This window comes from Panthera tigris, chromosome C1 (genome assembly GCF_018350195.1).
Source record: "Panthera tigris isolate Pti1 chromosome C1, P.tigris_Pti1_mat1.1, whole genome shotgun sequence".
NCBI classification, from domain to species: domain Eukaryota; kingdom Metazoa; phylum Chordata; class Mammalia; order Carnivora; family Felidae; genus Panthera; species Panthera tigris.
Window position 1 is genome coordinate 102,042,448 of NC_056667.1, and position 23,320 is coordinate 102,065,767.

A 23,320-nucleotide genomic window follows, 5' to 3' on the forward strand; every position below is an offset into this window, starting at 1 on the left:
TTGCTATCCACTTCAAAATAATGGTTTTTAAATATTTTTTCTAAGCGTGAATAGAGTGCTATCTTCGAATTTTCTGATTGTTGAGTGGATTTATTCCTATCTGTTGTTGGAAGCTTAGATATGTATAGCTCTCTGTATGTTGATCTTTACTGACAGATAGCAAACGTCTATTCAATGATAAATTGCCTTTTCTCCATTTATACTGGTTTGTACTTCTACACCAAGCTACTTATATATTGTCATTAAAGTTTAGAGACTATCAATCAGATGCAAAATCTTACTAAGGAATAGAAAATAATACAAAGTATTATTTAATTTACTCCTGAAAAGCACTTTGTTTCATTATTTCGTTTCTTTTTGAATGTTTAGAGACAGAGAGAGAGAGGGAGACAGAGGATCCAAAGCGGGCTCTGCGCTGACAGCAGAGAGCCCCATATGAGGTTTGAACTCAGGTACTGAGATCATGAGCTGAGCCAAAGCTGGCCACTTTGACTGACTGAGCAGGCGCCCCAATTACTTTGTTTCATGAGTATTTTCCTCAGTAGGAAAATGTGGCTGGCATCGACAATCGAAGATGAGGACTTAACTTATGTCTTAATTTGTACTTTTATGGACCTTTGCATTCTTTCAGCTCTTTAGAACTATACTTAAGACAGAGTACAACAGGGTATAGTCCTGGCAGGCAGGCTGTTAGGGAAGTCCAGAAACTCCTTGTCTCTCTATAGATCACTACAGATCCCAAAGATTGTTGTTTACTTTCTTTTGACTTTGAAGCTCATATACCCAGAGGCAGGCAAAAATGTAGCTGTAATTGAGTTTTCCTTGGAAGTCTATTTTACATTCTTTGGTTTTTAGGGCCAGAACATGCATATTTTAAGTGAAATAACATATGCAAAGTTCTATAGCTCCTCCAAACTCACAGATCAAAGGACTGTCCTTAAGATGGAGGTACTAAGATTTTGTTTTGGTGATTAAGAGAACAATAAAATCTTATGTGTGCAAAGCCCCATAAAGTTTTAAAATTATTTTAAAATATTTCCATTATTATCATATTGAAATAATAGTATAAGCTATTATTTAACGAGCAAAGTACTGTTAAAACACTTCTAAATCATTTCCTTTAATTCTCCATAAGAAGTTTGGAGGCCTGTTCAGAGTTCTTATTAGGAGTTATGGGCTCTGTCCTAGAGACGAGGTTCAGAAATACTTAAAACTGTTGCTGCCCTTAACCTCTCACAAGGCCAAGCCAGTATTTTTGTAACTGGGAAATGTCCTGCTGTTGGGGGACTCCAGGTGATCCGCTGGGGCTGTTTTTCTTCCTGTCCGGTGTCTGCAACGCCTCTTAAGCCAACAAGGGAAATCTTTATTATAAATGCAAGTTGATACCTCCTACTCGGGAGCTCCAGCTTCCCCCCACTGTGCACATTCTAAGTTCTGTATCCAAGGGTAGGGTGACAACTGTATATGGTTGAATAAGACGGGGTACCTACTGAAGTCAGTGAAATTCTCAGCCCTAATTCTGCAGAGATCAGTACTGACATTCTGTACTCTTGCTCAAAGAAGCTAGGTCTTTCGTTCTAAAGTTTATGTACCCTCCCCACCCCCCAAATAGGGACTGCAGTCCACCTGAACCTGAAAGAGAATTTGGTGATGGTAATCTATTCTCAGGTGTCTACATTCTTGAAAAAGCCCATTCTTAAAAGTCATGGTTCACCAGCTGCATTCACGTGGTATGGGCTGGACTGTTTCTCGGATGACTGCTTTGTGTCCTCTCTTGATTTCTTTTCTAAAAAAGGTCAAATCGTCCAGCAGTGCTAAACCCACGGCCCGCCCCCAACACTGCAAGGAAGAGAAATACTTGATCTCTTTTCTAGATACTCCCAAAGTCGAGATAGAGGTTGAATTGAGCCTCCTAAAATCCGCCCTAACTGCCACCTCTGGTTTGTCAACCCCGTCTCCCCGCCCGCCGCCGCTGTAAACCCGAGGGGCCTTTTAATCCCGGCACCAGCCTGGGTAGGGGAGAGGTGGGGCTGCAGGCGGGAGGGAGGCGGCGCGCAGCGGTACCTAGTGGCGCTGCTGGGCTGCTCCATCCAGAGTACGTGGCGCTACCCGTGGAGAGAGGGGGAGGGAATTCAACTTTCTCCTCCCAACGCAGATCTTCGGGTCATCCCGCTGGGGCAGGAGGGGAGGATCCATGAGAGGACTGGTGCCCTCGTCGGGTGAAACCTCAGCAGATGAAAGCAGTCTGGCAGTGGCCAGCGCCGGTCCTGCTCTCCACGAGTACCCGCTGCGAACTAGGTCTCCGTTTCAGCGCGAGGAGCTGCGACCCGACTGGGGGTGAGGGGGAACGCACTCGCTACCGCGCATGCGCACAGTCGGGAGCTGGCGGCCCGACTACAGCTCCCAGAGGAACCCGCCGCTGGCCGCGGGAGCCGAGCCGCTGGCGCCATCTTGAAATCTGATCCTTGATCTCCGAGTCTTTGCGTCAGCAGCAGGGTGCTGCTCTTGTACGGCGAACCCAGCCTGCTAAAAGGGAGGACGTTGGGGACGCGGCGGCTGGCGGGAGAGAGAGACGGAGGAGATATGGCTGGTTGCGAGCGCGGCCTGCGCTGCTGTCACTCAGCATCCCCTTAAGGCGTTTTTTACGCCCGCCCCCTTTCCGAGGGGCGGGGCGGGGCTGCCCACCCTGGTACCCGGAGCCCGCGCGCGGGTGGCAGAGGTGTGCCCCTGCAGCGTGGGGACCCCACCGGACTGTGCCATGCCCGCCGGAGGCCACGGAAGAGGGAGACGCCGCGCAACCAAGTGCCAGTGAGTGAACAGGCTGCAGCCGCCTCCGGGAACCTTGGCAACTGCTGAGAGAGAAGATGAAGGAGGTTTGCAGGATCTGTGCCCGGGAGCTGTGCGGAAACCAGCGGCGCTGGATCTTCCACACGGCATCTAAGCTCAACCTCCAGGTTCTGCTTTCGCATGTCCTGGGCAAGGATGTGTCCCGGGATGGCAAAGCCGAGTTTGCTTGCAGCAAGTGTGCTTTCATGCTTGATCGGATCTATAGATTCGACACCGTTATTGCCCGGATCGAAGCTCTTTCTATTGAGCGCTTGCAAAAGCTGCTGCTGGAGAAGGACCGCCTCAAGTTCTGCATTGCTAGCATGTATCGTAAGAATAACGACGACTCTGTCACGGAAACCAAGGCAGGGAATGGGACGGTTGACATTTCCGGCTTACCTGATGTCAGATACTCTGCACTGCTCCAGGAAGACTTTGCCTATTCAGGGTTTGAGTGTTGGGTAGAAAATGAGGATCAGATTCAGGAGCTCCACAGCTGCCATGCTTCGGAAGGTCCTGGAAACCGACCCAGGAGATGCCGTGGTTGTGCAGCTTTGCGGGTTGCTGATTCTGACTATGAAGCCATTTGTAAGGTGCCTCGAAAGGTGGCCAGAAGTATCTCGTGTGGCCCTTCTACCAGGTGGTCCACCAGCATTTGCACTGAAGAACCAGCGTTGTCTGAAGTGGGGCCACCGGATTTACCAAGTACAAAGGTACCCCCAGATGGAGAAAGCATGGAGGAAGGGACACCGGGATCCTCAGTGGAATCTTTGGATGCAAGTGTGCAGGCTAGTCCTCCACAACAAAAGGATGAGGAAACCGAGAGAAGTGCAAAGGAACTTGCAAAGTGTGACTGTTGTTCAGAAGAGCAGGCTCCACAACATATGTGTAACCACAAGCTGGAGCTAGCTCTTAGCATGATTAAAGGTCTTGATTATAAGCCCATCCAGAGTCCCCGAGGGAGCAAGCTTCCTATTCCAGTGAAATCCAGCCCACCTGGAGCCAGGCCTGGCCATATCATGACAGATGGAGTTAGTTCCGGTTTCCTTAACAGGTCTTTGAAACCCCTTTACAAGACATCTGTGACTTATCCCTTGGAAATTTCAGACTTGCAGGAGCTGTGGGATGATCTCTGTGAAGATTATTTACCACTTCGGGTCCAGGTATACAAAATGGCTACATAACGCCTTTCTGATTATAGTTAGCTGGTCTCAGGCTTTACATGATTTCTGCCTGGGTGAAGGTTAATCTTCTACACCTGAGAAAACTAATCATTGAGCCCACTTTTGCTGCACCTTTGCTTGTGTCCCATTGTAGTGTATGTGGTTCACACTCAAAGAATTTGCTTTTCACAGTCCTTGTAATATTATCTATTGGCCTTCCTGTTAATTATCAAAATCACAGACCTTTTAAGACAAAAAGAGATTCCTAATTGACTTTTACCCTATAAAAAGACATTTAATCTTATATCTGGCACTAAACCTCTTACCTCCTTTTCTGTTCCCCCCCCCCCCGCTTCTTTTTGCTTTGTTTTCATTTTTAGATGTATAGATGTTTTCATTTATAATGATCAATGTTTTCTCACATTCCGTAAGGGAGTTCTCTAGTTCTCCCTAGAGCATCAAGTGTTCCATCCCAAAGGTTTATCTCAAACTGATTAGAGCATAGGGTAAAGGTTTGGGGAAAACCTGTTAATCCACCAAAGTATTATACTATCTGAGCAATATTTATAATAAGTATGCCATTTGAAAACTAATAATGACTTGTTCATAAAAGAAACTTTGGGAATTCAAGTGTTGTCATTAAAACCATTAAGGTGAAGGGGCACCTGGGTGGCTCGGTCGGTTGGGCGTCAGACTTCGGCTCAGGTCACGATCTCGTGGTCCGTGAGTTCGAGCCCCGCGTCGGGCTCTGTGCTAACAGCTCAGAACCTGGAGCCTGTTTCAGATTCTGTATCTCCCTCTCTCTGACCTTCCCCCATTCATGCTCTGTCTCTCTCTGTCTCAAAAATGAATAAACGTTAAAAAAAAAATTTTTTTTTTAAATTAAAAAAAAAAAAAACCATTAAGGTGAAAACTGTTCACAGCCTGTTTGCCCGCTGAACTCTATTAAGAGGATGTTTGACATTAAGAAAGGTTTCCTCTATTATTGGGTAATAGGAGTTTCATCCATTATACTCTTTAAATTTTTCTTTTAAGTTTATTTATCTTGAGAGAGAGCCTGAGCAGGGTAGGGGGCAGAGAGAGGGGGGAGAGAGAGCATCCCAAGCAGGCTCCACACTGTCAGCGCAAAGCCTGATGCAGGCAGGGCTTGAACTCACGAACTGTGAGATCTTGACCTGAGCGGAAATCAAGAGTTGGGCGTTTAACTAACTGAGCCCCTCAGGCACCCCCCCATCATCCATTATACTCATGAATTTCTTAGTGACTAGAAGATGGTAGTTGATCTTAATGTGAGCTGTTTATTTCTGCCCAACTGATTTCATACCAACTTTTCAAGTTTAGTTATATTCAGGGACCCGACAGATGCTACTTTGTTTCTGCAGCAACAATGGACGCTAACTTCAGTTAACTTTGTAAAACATCTGGCACGTTCTACCCCGATAAATTTAGTGATACCATTACAAAAGCGGACAGTCCAGAAGGCATTTTGGAAAGCCTGCTACCAGTCAGCATCATCCCAGAAATCTAGAGCTTGATGATAAATGAGATTGTTGCTTGTCACTTAAAATTTTTGAAAAGTAGTTCTATTATAAATAAAATTTGCATCACAGTAAGAACTTAGCAGAAAAATAGAAATATTTTTAAATTTACGTACAGTAGTCAGAAACATCATATATGAAGTGTTATGAAAAAGGATGAATATCAAAAAGTTTTAAAATGTGTTTTCATTTGTATAAAATGTTTAGAATGCCTAGTGCTCTGCTTTGCATTCGTTTCTTAAAGTGGAGCTTTGAGATTGATCATTCTCAAGAGCACATTTAAACTATGGTGACTGTACCTTTAGGTCAAGACTGTACCTTTACTTCATTATATTTGGACATTGGAAAAAAAACAGACCTTTAAAACTGTAGTGTGTGACCTTTCTGCTATCAACCTGGCTTAGATTCTTTACTGTTTGTACAATAACAAAACAAGAGGAAAGAGAAAACATTCTGCTTGAAGAATCATGGCATTTAATCGTTGTGCCATTTTCTCCAGTAATTAAGGATGTGGGTGCAAATAGAATGATTAAATTGGGCTCAGGGTGTTTGTAAATAAAATGTGGATTTAGGACCCCTGACCTTTTGTTTAAGTCTGGTTGACTTTTAAGCTCCTTAAGGAGCCTTAAGGCTGGTGTGCTTTATGTCAGAACCAGAGCTAGTGGGACAAAGGCAGACCGCTCATTGTCTATTTCTCTGAACAAATGTGAAAAGAACAGAAGTAAATTTAAGTTACTTTTGGTAGCTCTGTTCTTAGCTTGTAGAAAGAAAAAACCCTGAAAGAAAAAATTTTTTATTTAAATTCCACTGCAAATACAAAGAAAGACTCCTATCCTAAAAAGAAAGATTGTTCTGTAAGGTCATTTTGATTCCTTTGTTTAATCCTCCACTTAACCCATTCTGTGCACTATGAAATATTTCATCAGAGTTCCTTCTGATTGCTTTTTTTCTTTCTCTTCTTTCTCGTATTAAAGAAAAATAGCAACCGTGTAGCTCTCTGGCTTACTAATTTTCTGGTATTATGCAAATTGACTCACTTGCTTTCCACAGAATTTATGCCCAAAAACCCAAGGTTGTTTAAATATCTAAAGAAAGGTTGAAGCTGGTAATTTCCTTCTTTATTGTGTGGCCCTGAACTAGAAGAGCGATGATAGGAGGGGTGTGGTCGATTAGTAAACCTCAATTTAGTTCTGGCTCCTGTGCAATTTCCTTTTCTATCTAAATTCAAAGAGCAGGAGATCTTTGCTTTAAGTCTTGCAATGCCTGGGTCTGCCCCTGTGTGACTATGGTAATTTATCCTTCTCACTGTTTGGCTACAGAACCTAGATCAGACTCTTTGGAAGGTATAAACATTAGATGCTGGTCAAAGATTAGGCCTTTAATTTTATGCTAGTTGATGGTTCTTTTGTATCTCCTCTTATTAACAATAGGATAGAAAACCACAGCAGTTAAAGATCTAGGACTTGGTATTGTGAGGACTAGCAAGTGCCAAGAAAAATGTTGTTAACCCAGAAGATCTAAATAACTGCCTTTTTAGCCCAAAGGTCATACATTATGCAACATCAGGCCTGGAAGCAATTCTCTTTTCTGATGCTGGAAAGCATTTGTCCCAAATAAGTCAAAAGCAGCTTAATTTAAAATTACATTATTATTATGATATGATTTTAGTAACCAGTGGTCTGGAAATTAGCAATGATTCAGCCAAATCGAGCATTACTGATTTCAGGCTTTATAAAATCATCTTAGGAATGATTGGTTTATGTATTTGATATTTCACAAGAATTCATTAGGAGCTTGTTAACTCAGGGGACTTTGCTAAGTGCTCTTTTGGCAGACTATTATCTGAAAAGACAGTTTTCTGAGATGAAGATTGAATAATCTTTCTGAGATTATTTAATAAAAAAGTTATGAATAAGGAAGAAACAAATATCTTCAGGTCACTGCATTACATTTACAGAATTAAGGATTTCCTACAATTATTTTTTAATTTTTTTTTTTTTAACGTTTATTTATTTTTGAGACCGAGAGAGACAGAGCATGAACGGGGGAGGGGCAGAGAGAGAGGGAGACACAGAATCGGAAGCAGGCTCCAGACTCTGAGCCATCAGCCCAGAGCCCGATGCGGGGCTCGAACTCACGGACCGTGAGATCGTGACCTGAGCTGAAGTCGGACGCTTAACCGACTGAGCCACTCAGGCGCCCCTTCCTACAATTATTAATGCCAAGCTGGGTTCAGATGAGACACAGACTCATTATGTACTATTCTATGGCATTCTTTGGCTTTAAAGTTGCTGATGAAATGTCGCTATTAAATATCTATCTAGTCTTATTTCTAAAGAGTCACTGAAGGATTAGAGCATTGGACTGGAAATTAGGACTGTTGTTGATTGTGTTTGTTTCTAGTCTTGTTCTGTTACTAAACACAAACTTTTGGTCCCTACAACATTGCAGACATTATGGTAGGCAATGGGTTTACAGAGATGGAAGATACATTCCCAGCTCCAGTGCATCTGGTTTAACTGGATCCTTTTCCTGATTTCCTGTGTAACTTCGGACGTTACTTACCTGCTCTAAGTTTCCATGTAAAATGGGATTAGACCACATGGTTAGTTTGTATAGTTTCTTTGCCCTGCGGAACTGAGGAGCCAGGTTTTGTAGAGAATGTTTTATCATTAAATAAATGATAAAATTATTTATTTATCAGTTAGAATTGTGAATATCTGTTCACATAGTTACCTCTCCCAGGGTGTGACCTAATTCACAGCACCTCAGGGCAAAGCTCCCTGTTATACCCACAACAACAAATATCTCAATTATTCTAGGAGTCATTATCCTTCGATTCTCCTTGTCCCTCTCCTTCCTTCCAGTCCTGTTGACTCTCCTTTCAAAACACATCTAAATACATCCATTTCTCTTCCCCTCTCTAACTGCCACTATAAGCCACTATTCTCTTTCACCTACACAACAGAAACAGCCTCCTATCTGGTCTCCCTGTCCCTACTGGTGCTCCCCTGTCCATTCACCACAGAAGCAGTTTTTTAAAATACAAATACGATTGGATTACTTTTCTGTTAAAAACAGTGCAGTCCATTCTCATTTCAATGAGAATGAAATCCAGCTTCCTTAACCCTGCAGTAGAAGTTCTATACCTGGCCTCTGCTTTTCCTTTCCTCTTCATCATGTATTCCTGTCCTCTGCTCATTACACTTTAGCCCTGTGCTAGCCGGCTACGTAGCCACTAGCCTTATGTGGCTGTTGAGCACTTGAAATGTGGCTGCTCTGAATTGAGATACGCTGTGAGTAAAGGGCACCCCTGATTTCAGAGACGTGGTATGAAAGGAAGTAAAATACCTTGTTGATAGCTTTTATATTGAATACATGACTATGATAATTTCTTTTGATCAGATATATGGGCTCATAAAATATTTTATTGAAATTAAGTTCACCTATTTATTTTTTACTGCAGTCAACGAGGTTTACTACAAAAATTTAACTTATATACATGGCTCACTCATATTTCTATGTGAAAGTGCTACCCTAGCCACATAGACCTTTCTGTCTCAGGCTTCTAGCCTCTCTAGGTCGTTTCCATTAGCTGTTTCTGCTGCCTAGATTGTTTTGTAGCTCTTTCAAGGACTGGCTTTTTATCCTGCAGATCTCCCCTTAACCAATGTAAAGTAACTGCTCAACCAACTTTGAGTAACTTCACCGCTTTACCATGCTTTTCTGTTTTAAAGCATAAAGCCTGTCACTGTCTGCGATTTTGTGTATTTCCTTGTTCCTTTATTATATTCCCAACTCCCACAGTGCTTTATATATTATGGTACTTAAGAGATGTTTTTAAAAATTGGTAAATAGCATTAGAAGAATAAAAAACTGGGTTTGTTTTGTTTTGTTTTGTTTTGTTGTGTTTTTTTTTCCTGAAATCTTTATACTTCCAGTCAGTTGCTGGCAGGAACAGATTGAAATTAAGCTCTAACCCCACTGCCTAGAAAATGGTAGTCAAAGTTTAAAAGTGTGAGGGAAAGGGAAAATGAACAGCAGTTGCCTTTTTCTCTTCCTAATGGGTATATATTTTTTCTCATTGGAGTGGGGGTGTGTAGGGAGTGGGAAGGGAAGGGTCAGGGAGAGAGGAGATGGGTTTAGTGCCACAATGAAGTCCTACAGTTTTATTTTAGTACCTTTAGCTCATAATGAATATTAGATACAGTTCTATAAGTTTATCTTAGTCTGATTTATTATCACATCATATAAACAATATATGGGTTTTTTTTCTCCTGAATCTTTTTGGTGAATTGGTATTCCTATTAAACATACCTCCTTCCCAGACCACGGTGGATTTTCAAATTTATTTTTAATTTTATTTTTACTCTTTTTTGAAATAACTTCAAATTTATAGAGAAGTCATAAGAGAAATACAAAGAACTCCCAGATTCACCAGTTGTTAACATTTATCCAGATTCACCATATGCTAATATTTTGCTACATATGCTGTTTCATTCCCACTGCCTATATAGACACATTATTTTTGTATTCCTGAACCATCTGAGAATTAGTTGCAGATATTATGAGTTTTTATACTAAGTATGCATGTTTCCTAAAGGCAAGAACATCTCTTACATAACTACAGTATAGTTACCAAATTTAGGGGCGCCTGGGTGGCTCAGTTGGTTAAGTGTCTGACTTCGGCTCAGGTCATGATCTCACGGTTCGTGAGTTCAAGCCCCGTGTCAGGCTCTGTGCTGACAGCTCAGATCCTTGAGCCTGCTTTGGATTCTGTGTCTCCTTCTCTCTCTCTGCCCCTCCCCCACTCGTACTCTGTCTCTCTCTCAAAAATGAATAATTAAATGTTTAAAAAAATATATCAATTACCAAATTTAGTATCGATATGTATATGATATGGATAATCTATATTCAAAATCTGTCCATTTTTTCCAGTAATGTGAACAAGCATATTATAAGAAAGACTGTTGAAATAGACCTTTCCTTTCTTATGGATGGTATAGGTTTGCTTACTGAATTCCATGATTGGAAATAGGATAAAGTGAGTATTTGGTCATCATAAACATTTTCTTTTTTTAATCTTCCCTTTGAACTCTAAATTATCTGTTTTAACTGACTCTGTAGTGTTTGCGTGAGTTCATAGGGAAAGATAGGGGGAGGAGCTGGGGCTAAGTAAACCAGTCCTCTCAATAAGGAACAGGGTTGTCTTTAGGAATTCATACTGCTAAATCCATGCAACACGTTCGGTTTTCTACGCCTCTGCCAAAAGATGCTGGAAGCAGTTGAAGATAAAATGTACTGTTGGCTACATTTAACTCAAATTCTTGTCTTGCTGCTTCTTTCTAGCCCATGACTGAAGAGTTACACAAACAACAGAAGCTGAATTCGGATGAGACCATTATAACTCCGCAGTCTGTATCTGATTCCCACTTGGCAGAACTCCAGGAAAAAATCCAGCAAACAGAGGCCACCAACAAGGTATGATCAATCCAGGCCCTGATTAGGACTTGGAAGTGGATACTGTGTATTCCTGTTGTTCTAAGAGATTTTTTTTGTTTTTGTGTGCTGGTTTTTTTTGTGTTTTTTTTTTTAAGTTTATTTCTTTTGAGAGAGAGTGCGAATGGAGGAGGGGCAGAGAGAGGGAGAGAGAGAAAATGCCAAGCAGGTTCTGTGCTGTCAGTGCAGAGCCCAACTTGGGGCTTGATCTTGGGAACTTTGAGACCATGACCTGAGCCAAAATCAAGACTCAGATGCTTAACTGAACCACCCAGGCACCTGGGCGCTCTAAGGAATATTTGATTAGAAGTGTAGTTCTTGGGGTGCCTGGGTGGCTCAGTTGGTTGAGTGTCCGACTTCGGCTCGGGTCATAATCTCATGGTTCGTGGGCTCAAGTCCCACGTCAGGCTCTGTGCTGACAGCTCAGAACCTGCAGCCTGCTTCAGATCCTGAGTCTCCCTCTCTCTCTGCCCCTCCCATGCTCATGCACACTGGCTCGTGCGCACGCTCTCTCTCTCTCTCTCTCAAAAATAAACATGAAAAGTTAAAAAAAAAAAAAAAAAAAAGGCTTGAATGCAGTCTTTACCTGTGGAAGGCACCGAGACAAGAGGTTTGTGCTTTTGATTTTAGCTTAACTTCTCACCCCTTTATAGCCCAAGGATTCTAACATTTATTTAGGAGAAAATTGTAACAGTTGCCACAATTTGGATGGTGAGCTTCTGGCCTCGTGTACCCCTGTAGTGTTCTGTCCTGTCCTAGATAGCAGAGCTCCTTGGTCTTTGTGTAAAGGATCCACAGTGACTCATGTAGACAGGTGGCCATTACAGCTGCCCATCACAGAGAAAGTTCTAAGTGCACAGTGCAGAAGAATTGAAGCAATTGAGTATTGAAGAATTTCATATTATCTGCTACTTTGTCTTGATGATTGACCTAGGACTTTAATGGTTACTCTCTGTGGGGGGAAAAATAACAAGGTAATATTCTCTAGGAAATCCTTTAAACCTAGATTTGAGCAAAGACTTTCTGGTTGCATCTGAGGTTAAAAGAAATCGTTTTCTTTTCTGAATTCAGATTCTTCAGGAGAAACTGAATGAAATGAGCTGTGAACTGAAGTCAGCTCAGGAGTCCTCTCAGAAGCAAGATGGTACAATTCAAAGCCTCAAGGAAACTCTGAAAAGCAGGGAAAATGAGGTAAATATTTGGCAGTTGGGGACCTCTGAGGAAATGATTTGTTCCATCAAGGTAGACACATACTCTGTATTTTATAGAAACAGATCATCAGACTGACAGATCTTAGCCTAGAAAAACTGGAGTATAATCAAAATTGGTATTTCTAAAATCTATACAGGCAAGATAATGGAATTTATTTTTAGTTTCCTAACATGCTTGGTACTCCCTGTCTCATTTTCAGACCGAGGAGTTGTACCAGGTGATTGAAGGTCAAAATGACACAATGGCAAAGCTTCGAGAAATGCTGCACCAAAGCCAGCTTGGACAACTTCATGTACGTGAGGGTCAGATGTAGGACAGGAGGCGAGGCTCCTGTTGAGGACTTGCCATTTTTGGTGCCAGTCTTAATTTTGTTGGTCTTCTCCGCTGCTCAGTGCTTGCCCTCCTTGTGATTACGCTTTTTACTGTCTTTTCAGAGCTCCGAGGGTGCTTCCCCAGCTCAGCAGCAGGTGGCTCTGCTTGACCTTCAGAGTGCCTTGTTCTGTAGCCAGCTCGAAATACAGAAACTCCAAAGGGTCATACGCCAGAAAGAACGCCAACTCGTGGATGCCAAACGATGTGTGCAGTTTGTAGAGGCTGCAGCCCATGAGAGAGAACAGCAGAAGGAGGCTTCTTGGAAACATAACCAGGTAAATCAGTAATCATTTTGTGGCCAGAAGTGCTGACTTGGCCCTGATAATAACTTTTCATTAGGACAGTTTGTGTTGAACCCTTGAGTCACTCACTTGATCCAGTTAATTCAGCTCAACATTTGTTGCCCTCATGCCATGTGCCAGACATCAGGCTGGGTTCTGGAAATGCAAGTGTGAATATCACAGGCTCTTTCCTGTTCAGTTACTTGTAGTGTAGTATGAGACAGTCACAGAAACAGAATTTTAGTGTGGTAAAGACTGAAATGAAGCAAAGGAGGTATGTTTGGGTCCTAGAGGAATATACAGGAAGGGCTGAGGAAGCGAGTCTGGGTAAGGTCCATGAAGGCAGCTATCTTAGGTTATTCCTGAAGGATGGGGAAAGGTTACCAAGACAGAATTGTGGGAAGCAACAACCAACGTCCAAGGAGTGGCACGTACAATTAACCACTTCTTTTTTTTTTTTTTAATAATTCATAAGTGGTTCCTTCATCTTGTTAGGTTAGAGCATATGCTATTGATTTAAAAAAATTTTTTTTAATGTTTATTTATTTTTTGAGAGAGAGAGAGAGAGACAGAGTGTGAGCAGGGGAGGAGCAGAGAGAGGAAGACACAGAGTCCGAAGCAGGCTCCAGGCTCTGAGCAGTCAGCACAGAGCCCAACATGGGGCTTGAACCCACGAACCATGAGATCATGACCTGAGCCGAAGTCGGACACTTAACCGACTGAGCCACCCAGGGCCCTCCCCTACCCCCTCACCTTTTTTGAGAGAGAGAGGTAGGGGGTGGAGAGGAGCAGAGGGAAAGAGAGAATCTTAAGCAGGCTCCACACTCAGCACAGAGCCTGATGGGATGGGGCTTGATCCCATGACCCTGGAATCATGACCTGAGTTGAAATCAAGAGTCGGATGCTCAACTGACTGAACCACCTAGTGCCCCAGTTTTTTTGTGTTTTTTTTTTTTTTTTTTTTTTAAGATTTAAAAGGATGGTAGAAATATTCTGTCCTTGAGCTTATTGTAAAGGATCCAGGTTCACAGGGGGACAGAGTTCTGCTTAAGTAGTTACATAGATCTATCATTTTTAAACTAGAAAGTAAGTATACCGAAGTATAATATGAAATTTACATCTTACCTCCATTCACAGTTATCATTTCCCATATCCTGGTTGATACATGTCTAGTTAAGAATGGCACTTTTTTCTACTTTATGTTTTATTCTATATCCCTTGGAAGTTTTAAGGTCTTCGTATGTACTGACCATGTGAAAATTTTAGATTGTTTAAAAAAGGGAATCTGAATCTGTAATTCAGGAATTACGAAAAGCCTTGCAGCAGCTTCAAGGAGAATTGCAGAGTAAGAGCCAACAGCTTCGTATCCTGGAGGCTGAAAAATACAATGAGATTAGAACCCGGGAGCAGCACATTCAGCACCTAAACCATAGTCTGAGTCACAAGGAACAGCTGCTTCAGGTGAGTCTACACAATGATTTCAACTAAAACTGGGCTCACAGAGCTCTGAAATTTCTGTCCATGTAATTTCAAGACGTTAGGCCACCTGCCTGTGTCTAGTACCTGTTACATGTAGAACACTGAGAGATAGGAACTGGGAGGATTCAAAATAAATAGAAAGTACAATTCATGAACCACCAGTGCTACCCAGCAAGTGTAGGAAATAATAAATATAGACCCGAAAGTCTTAAGCAATAAACATTCAGCAAATAGTTATTAAACACCTCTGTGAACCAGATACTATGTGAGGTGCTAGGAAGACAGAGAAGATATGACCGCTGCTCTCAGTGTAGTAGGTGAGGACATCTGTATACGAATGTCTAGTTACTTAGATGATAAAATGAATGTTTTAGGGAAAATATGGAACAGTAAAGACAGTGACGGCCACCTGCTCTAAGCTTCAGTCCCATCGAATCCCTTACATTTTTCTCATCATACAATTTTTTCATACTGTGCACATATTGTGCCTACATTTTTTCTCTGATAGAAATACCTCCACCTGAAATTCCTAGTCCTTTAAGATTCAAAGCAAATGTAATCTCTTTTGTGAGATCTTTAGTGACACCTTCAGGCAGATGTAGACGGTGCATCCTGTAGCTGCACACAAATACAGACACACATGTATATACATTTATACAAATACACACCTATACACACGCATGTGTCTATACACATATATATATGATGTGGAATAGTTAACGATTTATATGCCTGTCATCTCAGCTAACCTGTGTTTTCTTTGAGAGTGGTCACATTTTGTCTTTTATCCTAAACAACAAATTCGTTGGCAGAATGTTGGAATTTGGTGTGTAATGGACAAATAAATAAAGGAAAACATTTTTTGGTCTCATCAGGAATTTCGGGAGCTCTTGCAGTATCGAGATAAGTCCGACAAAACCCTTGAAGCGAATGAAATGTTGCTTGAGAAACTTCGGCAGCGAATACAAGATAGAGATGTTGCTCTGGAGGTATGCACCTTAATTTTGTTTATGGCACTGTGGATTATTCCATTTACTCAGGTACTGTACAAATATGGGTCTACTTAATTTGCTGCTTTTTGAAGTTGGTTTTTCCTTCCTTTGTTTTATTTTTATTTTTTAATTTTTAATTTTTTTCAATGTTTATTTTTGAGAGAGACAGCGCGAGTTGGGGAGGGACAGAGAGAGGGAGACACAGAATCCAAAGCAGGCTCCAGGCTCTGAGCTGTCAGCGCAGAGCCTGGCGTGGGGCTCGAACTCACAAACTGTGAGACCATGACCTGAGCCAGAGTCGGATGCTCAACTGACTGAGCCACCCAGGCGCCCTGTGTTTGGAATCTTAATGAATGAGTGTGATCACAGTAGTGAATCTGAAGGGGCTTTAGGATCCTTACTCTCCTTGCAGCGGGCTATAGATGAAAAGTTCTCCACTCTGGAAGAAAAAGAAAAAGAACTGCGTCAACTCCGTCTTGCTGTGCGAGAGCGAGATCATGACTTAGAGAGACTGCGTGGTGTTCTTTCCTCTAATGAAGCTACCATGCAGGTAAGAGCACAATCTGCCATGACTTGGTGTCTCTGTCCCACTTGGATTTCTAAACCTGAAGTGTCAACTCCTTCTGTCATTTTCTGAAAACCAATGTATTTGCTTTAGGGGGCGCCTGGGTGGCTTGGTCGGTTAAGCGTCTGACTTCGCCTCAGGTCATGATCTCACGGTCCGTGGGTTCGAGCCCCGCGTCAGGCTCTGTGCTGACAGCTCAGAGCCTGGAGCCTGTTTCAGATTCTGTGTCTCCCTCTCACTGTGACCCTCCCCCGTTCATGCTCTATCTCTCTCTGTCTCAAAAATAAATAAACATTAAAAAATTAAAAAAAAAAAAAAAACAATGTATTTGCTTTATAAGAAAAAAAATACAAAAACAAAAACAGTAATCATTAGTTCCACCATTACAGATTAGGAAGTGAGAAGTGTTAGTCTACTGTGAACTTTGCAGGAGGAAGCAGTGAATATAGATTTCTAGACATCTTTTTTTTCTTTAATGTCTTTTTAATGTATTTATTTTTGAGAGATAGCGTCCGACTTCAGCCAGGTCACGATCTCGCGGTCCGTGAGTTCGAGCCCCGCGTCAGGCTCTGGGCTGACGGCTCGGAGCCTGGAGCCTGTTTCCGATTCTGTGTCTCCCTCTCTCTCTGCCCCTCCCCCGTTCATGCTCTGTCTCTCTCTGTCCCAAAAATAAAATAAACGTTGAAAAAAAAAAAAAAATTTAATGTCTTTTTAATGTATTTATTTTTGAGAGAGAGAGGGCTCACAAGAGGGGGAGGGGCAGAGAGAGGGAGACAGAGAATCCTAAGCAGGCTCTGCACTGTTAGTGCAGAGCCCCATGCAGGGCTCAAACTCACTAACCATGAGATCATGACCTGAGCTGCAGTCGGACCCTTAACGAACTGAGCCATGCAGGCACGGCAACTAGACATACTTCTGATTTATTTCTAATTCTTGTCAATATCTGTACACTTTTTACATAAGCATTGCCAGGGTACAACTGTTATACTGTTGTTTTCTCTCTAATATTATATACATGTCCTTCTATAGCCACGGTCAGAACACTTGCTTAGTAATATTTCCTGTGGGCTCTTCTTGTGTATGTATTTTAGAGTTTATACATTTGACCATCTGCCACTTCTTAAAGAAGTCCTTCACTTCCTCTGTAGCATAACCTGCTTCCTCAAAACTACTTCATTTATCATACACATTGTATTTATTTCTCTAAAAATTAGATGAGAGTTTCCAAAACCAAAAAAATATATATACATATATTAGTATGGCATTGTTACATTAGATACTAAGGTTTCTCCTATTGCAAAAAAATTGTCAATTTAGGAGACATTTCAAGGTGGATCAAGTTTCTTGTTTATCCTGAGGAGTGTGGGGTGCCCTTTCACTTACAGTTGTTTTCTTTGTTACTGCAGAGTATGGAGAGTCTGCTCAGGGCCAAAGGCCTGGAAGTAGAACACTTATCTGCTACCTGTCAAAACCTCCAGTGGCTGAAAGAAGAAATGGAAACCAAATTTAGCCATTGGCAGAAGGAACAAGAAAGTATCATTCAGCAGTTACAGACATCTCTGCATGACAGGAACAAAGAAGTGGAGGCAAGACTTTAGTTACTTGAAGGCAGTTGGTTTAGTGATGGCATAATCTGTCTTGGATTAGGACTCTTGAGGTCTGGGAGGCTAGTGACCCAAGTCTCGAATTCTATTCTGTGCCTGGGCGAGTCATTGGCTTTCCCTGGGACTTTTTTTTCCTGCACCTATAAACTCAAGGTGACAATTATCTTTCTCAAATAAGTCATGTGAGAATTGATGAGAACAGAAACATCCACCTTTAATGTGAGAGCTGACCTTTTTTAGTTAAAGTGCTCATGTTTGTTAGGCACTGTGTTAATTGCTTAATGAATGCTAACTCATTGAATCTTTACAAGTCTATGAGGTATAGATATCATTACCCCTCTTTTACAGACCAGGAGACAGGCTTCTGAGATGACACTTATCCAAAGTAACATAGTAACTGACAGACCCAGGAAGCAGCCTAGGCAGTTTTAACCACCATGTGCTCCCTCCCTCTCAGTATGGAAGGAGGAACTTCGTCACCATGCTAACATAGGCTCATTAGTCTTTTTTAGCCTATGGTTTTGTGTTTCCCCCATATAAGTTATACTGGGGAGAAAATAAATAAAAATGAACTAAGTGTCCATTTATCTTTATCTAATGTTAATTATTATGGACTCTGAGCAAATAGGGAAAGGGCTTACTTCAGAAAACAATAGGTAAGTTGCCATTACAAGTATTTTTCTATATTGTTCATGTTCATTCACTGAGCACGTGTTTACGGTCTTCTGTGAGCCGGGCCTGTACTGGATCTGGAGAAACAAAAGTGAGTAAAACAGGATACTTGCTCTCCAGAATCCCATAGCTCTTTCTTCTATAATAGATTTTTAAAGAATAAACCCTTTGATATGTAGTAGAGGGCATTCTTTCCTCCAAAACTTACACCGTCCCTTTTGTGTTAGGATCTTAGCTCAACGCTGCTCTGCAAACTCGGACCAGGACAGAGTGAGATTGCCGAGGAGCTGTGCCAGCGTCTGCAGAGAAAGGAAAGGCTGCTGCAGGAACTTCTAAGTGATCGAAACAAACAAGCAGTGGAACATGAAGTAGAGATTCAAGGCCTGCTTCAGTCTATGAGCACCAGAGAGCAGGAGAGCCAAGTAAGGACCAACACACAGACCAGAACAGCATGGGTGCATTTACAGACTATGAATAGGAAGCTTTTGAACATCGTCATGTGTGTGTGTATGTGTGTCATTTTATACTCCATTCGTGAGGATTTTTCCCTTCAGTCTGTTACCTACACTATAGTTTCATATCAGTCACCAAAACGTGCGATATTTTTTAGAGCACTTTGCATTTAGAAGGCTGCCTAAACAATACACATACCCATTAATTTCATTATGTACATTTTCTTTTCCTTGATATTCTGATAATTTTCACATACGGGATTCTGGAGTGTTTTGGTTTTGATTCTAAATTATCAAAACGTGATGATATTTTGGGGGCGCCTGGGTGACTCAGTCAGTTGAGCATCTGACTCTTGATTTTGGCTCAAGTCATGATCCCAGGGTCATAGGATTGAGCTCTGCACTGAGTGTGGAGCCTGATTAAGATTCTCTCTCTCTGTCTGTCTCTCTCTCTTCCCCTCCCCTCTCCCCCGCTCGCTCGCTCGCTCTCTAAAATAAAACAAAAAAACCTTTAAAAAAAAACTTCAGTGATATTTTCTGTTTCCAGCCAAGGTATGGGAAAACTTAAACTTCACATATTTTTTTCTTAATTCTTATAAAAACTGAATTCTCTTAAGAGGAAAACAGACTGGGTTTTTTTAAAGGTCTTGATGAGAAGAAATAATCTTATAATAATATGGGATAATCTTAAAATACTGGTACACAATTTTTCAAAAGGCAATTCTTAATTTATCCTCATTCACAGATATCTTCCTCCTCAAGGCTAGAGAGGTGAGCTGCATTTTAGGGACCAGTCGTTCGAATCCCCCCAGACAGCTTTAGGGGGCACCAGATTCTTATCATTTGACCATAACATTCTCTAATGCTTCCTTATATCTTGAGATAGTTCTATTCCTCTCGTCTAATTCTCAGGCCCCCTGAAGTGATTATACATTTCCTTCCTATTAAATGAGATACAGAAATTGCTTCTGGAGTAGACCTAACAGAATCACTGTGAATCATTTAAGTCTGGCAGGAGGCTAACAAAAGTCTTTGTGTGAGTTTTCTTTTTAACCCTTTGTAATTTGAAAGAATTAGTACACCTCAGAAGTACTGTATGCTGCTGAGAGTAAAATAATGGAAGCTAGGAGGTAACTGTGAAATTACAAACGATCATTTTAACTCCAGAAAAAGAGAAAGGGTTGTATTCTCCTAGATCTGCTTCTTAAATTTTACATGCAGGAGAAATCGCCTGGATAGCTTTTTAGAAACATAGATTCCCATGCTCACTCCTGGGGACAGAAACTAGGAGAGATAGATAGGACTTAAGAATTTGCATTTCTTACAAGCTTTCAGATGATGGTGATGCTGCTAGTCCATGGGCCCCACTTGGAGGACCATTGCCAACAACAACACTACTAGAGAAAGAATTTGAAGCCAGATCATATATATGACCCAAGAGATTTTGTATGTTACTTATGCTTTTTTCCATAATAATTTCCATAGATATTTATTAAGATCAATTAATAATGCACTGTTAGCATCTAGATGGTTATGTCCAAATCCCTAAAGGGCCCGAATCTTACCAAAATTGTAAGGTTATTCTTTTATTTCCCTTAGAGATTATGACAAGAGCTCTGCTTCTCATTTAAAACAGTAGTTATTGTCCCCAGAAACAGTTGGTGCTGAGACAGCTAATATAGTTCTGATTCATCACCTTATACCCCCAGTAATTTTAGTCTTAGTTTATTATTTCCAGATTTTCTGATTAAATGCAGACTTTAAAAAAAAAATTTTTTTTTTAGTGTGTATTTATTTTTGAGACAGAGCATGAGGGGGGTGCAGAGAGGGAAGGAAACACAGAATCTGAAGCAGGCTCCAGGCTCTGAGCTGTGGGCACAGAGCCCAGCGCAGGGCTCAAACTCACAAACCGCAAGATCGTGACCTGAGCAGTCAGACACTTAACTGACTGAGCCACCCAGGCACCCCTAAATGCACACTTTTAATGGGGTAAAGGTCATGAATAATGTTCTAGATCCTTTTCCTTAATGTGCCATCATCTATCTTAGAAAACTGGGATTTGAAATTAAACAAAACCGTGTTCAGTGGTTTGGAGGTTCAGATTCTCCAGATTGTATGGTCTGATAAAAGTGTCTCTATGTAATTAATTCATTGGATAAATACGTATTAAGTGCCTACTGTGTGCCAGACACTGTTCTGGGTGCTTGTGATTCAGTGCTGAAGAAAACCTAGAACCTGTCCTTAGGACATCAAGTTGGGGGAGAGATAATAAACAGATCTATCAGATAATGGTAAGTGTGTTGTAAAACACTTAGCAGGATGAGGAGAATCAGGAGTAGAGAAAAGATCACTGTCTTAGATAGGATATGCAGAGGAGGCCAGTCAGAGAAGGTAGCAATAGGCAAAGATGTAATTGGAGCAAAGCAAGTGAATGTTTGGGTAGAGGGCATCCAGGCCAAAGGCACATGTGTCCCAGTATGAAGGACATCTACTCTGGTCCACCTCAACCAGAATCTTCTCACCTTAGCCTGATAGAGTTCTGGCAGAACCCATTTCAGACTGTGCTGTCTGTAATAGATGACTTCAGTTCAGATTTTCCAATGTTCAGCTGTGTTTTTCGCTATAAACTGAAAGCAAGGAAACTTTTGAAGGGCCCCACTGGCTTTTCATAAATAACTGGCTTTAAATGAATAACGTCATAACGTGAATTTTGTTTTCTAATGTTCCATGTGATTTCCTTACCAGGCCTCTGCAGAGAAGATGGTACAGGCCCTAATGGAAAGAAATTCAGAATTGCAGGCCCTGCGCCAGTATTTAGGAGGGAAAGACTTCATGGTGTCCCAAGCACTGATCTCTAACCAATCCACTGAAGTTACCTCCAGCAGCCCCCATCTTGGAGATCAGACTGATCAAGTAAGAACTATGTACTTGTGTAGATGTTGATGCCAACTGCCTTTCCTTTTTGTGTGGGAGGCAGAAGTTTGATCATTTTAATACCTTTCCAAGTCCTTGTCACTGTGATCATGGTTCCCGCACTTTCCTAAATCCCCTGACTCTTCCAATTTTTAGGGTTCCGTGCATATACCCTCCAAGGATGATGGCATTTCATTGACTGCCAAAGGGGATACCAGTATAGCCAGGTCCTCATTAGGTACGTATCAAATTTAATTTCACTAAGGAACCTTCCATCTTTTCTTCCTGTAACTCTGTTAATAGGTGTGGCCAAGACTCTCTTTCTCTTCCTACCTTAATGGAAAAAAATAAGTTTAGATTTCCCTAAAAGGCTAAAGACATGTCTCTTTAGAAAGAACTGACCTTACCTTACATTGAATTGACACCGTTGTTCTGGGTACACGGTTCGGCCCAGGGAAACTGCCTCCTGATTGTCCTTTTCACGTAGTTTTGCAGGGATTCAGAAATGCAGGAGGTAGTGTTTCCCAACCTACACAGCAAGACCATGGGGCTGACACCTTCTCCTGGATGTCTTTCAGGCAGTCCCTGTCTACTCACTGTAACTTGGCATAACTTGTTTTACATGTCGGGGGCGGGGGGGGGGGGGTGCAGGGGGGGGGGGGGGGCGGCAGTGTGCATTAAGCTGTTTGCCAAGATCACAGCCATCTAAGTAAGAGACAGTGGTAGGCCTTGAACTCCCCCAAAACAGCTGAATTCTGTGCATAGTAGGAACAAAACTTATACTGAGTGCTTGGGATTACAGTCTCTGACTTTCATAGAACAAAAGGCCGGGATCTGTGGTAGCTTCCCCGCCTTTCCTAACATCAAGGAAGATGTTTCCCCAGTGAGTTCTAGAAATAGGGGCTTACCGTCATTAATGAAGTGGTGATTATAGCGCTATAATAAGAAAGGTTGTGGACTTTGATAACTAACTTACGATCTTTAAATGATATTAAGAATGTAAAAACTTTGTTTCTGTGTTACAGCATTAACTGTTATGCAATTCCATAGATAAGTCACACGAGTAGTTATTTTTTAGTAGGAAAACTTTATGTTAGTCAAAGAGTAATGGATGCTGGATTTGTTTATTCCCTATTTACCTTTTTTCAAAAACTACCTTTCCACAATTTTGTATTTTACAAATTTCAAACTTATAGAAAGGTGGCAAAAATAACACATATACACTTGTATTAAGATTCACCCCCTGTTAACTTTTTGCCACATTTGCGTTCTTAATTTATATGCATACACGCAGATATAATGTTAATTTCCAAGCCATTTAAAAATTACTTAGGTATCCTAACTCTTCATTTCTAAATACTTCGTTACGTATTTCCTAACAGCAGGGGCATTCTCCTGCATAACTACAGTATAATTATCACATTCAGGAAATTCAACCTTAACATAGTCCTGGTACCTAATGTACAGTTCATATTCAGAGTTCCCATTGTCCCCGGAATGTCCTCGATGGCTGGGTTTCTCCCTCCAGGGTCATGCATCGCATTTACTTGTCATGTCTCTGTAGTCTCCTTTAATCTGGAACAGTTTTCTAGTCTTTTTTGACATAGGCATTTTTGAAAACTCTGGGTCAGCTCATGGCCCTCAATTTGGCTCTGATTATTTCCTCATGGTTAGATTCAAGTTTAACATTTTTGGCAAGAATACTACAAGGGTGATGTCTTTCTCAGTGCATCACGTCAGGAGCACATGATA

General features: G+C 41.5%; 1 protein-coding gene across 5 annotated transcripts in view; it reads left to right on the forward strand.

The window, feature by feature from the left end:
* Positions 1-2,448: 2,448 nt before the first annotated feature.
* Positions 2,449-23,320, forward strand: part of PDE4DIPP2 (myomegalin) — an 81,027-nt gene continuing 60,155 nt past the window's right edge. Inside the window, exons 1-12 of one of the 5 annotated variants that reach the window (XM_042993915.1) lie at positions 2,449-3,989; positions 10,877-11,008; positions 12,098-12,217; positions 12,438-12,530; positions 12,673-12,885; positions 14,194-14,352; positions 15,246-15,359; positions 15,775-15,912; positions 17,334-17,513; positions 18,431-18,625; positions 21,401-21,568; positions 21,725-21,806. In XM_042993915.1, the coding sequence (XP_042849849.1) occupies positions 2,865-3,989; positions 10,877-11,008; positions 12,098-12,217; positions 12,438-12,530; positions 12,673-12,885; positions 14,194-14,352; positions 15,246-15,359; positions 15,775-15,912; positions 17,334-17,513; positions 18,431-18,625; positions 21,401-21,568; positions 21,725-21,806 (2,719 nt within the window). In that variant the 5' untranslated portion in view covers positions 2,449-2,864. The remainder of the gene's footprint in view (positions 3,990-10,876; positions 11,009-12,097; positions 12,218-12,437; positions 12,531-12,672; positions 12,886-14,193; positions 14,353-15,245; positions 15,360-15,774; positions 15,913-17,333; positions 17,514-18,430; positions 18,626-21,400; positions 21,569-21,724; positions 21,807-23,320) is intronic. The other 4 variants (XM_042993916.1, XM_042993917.1, XM_042993918.1 and 1 more) reach the window with 4 other exon arrangements.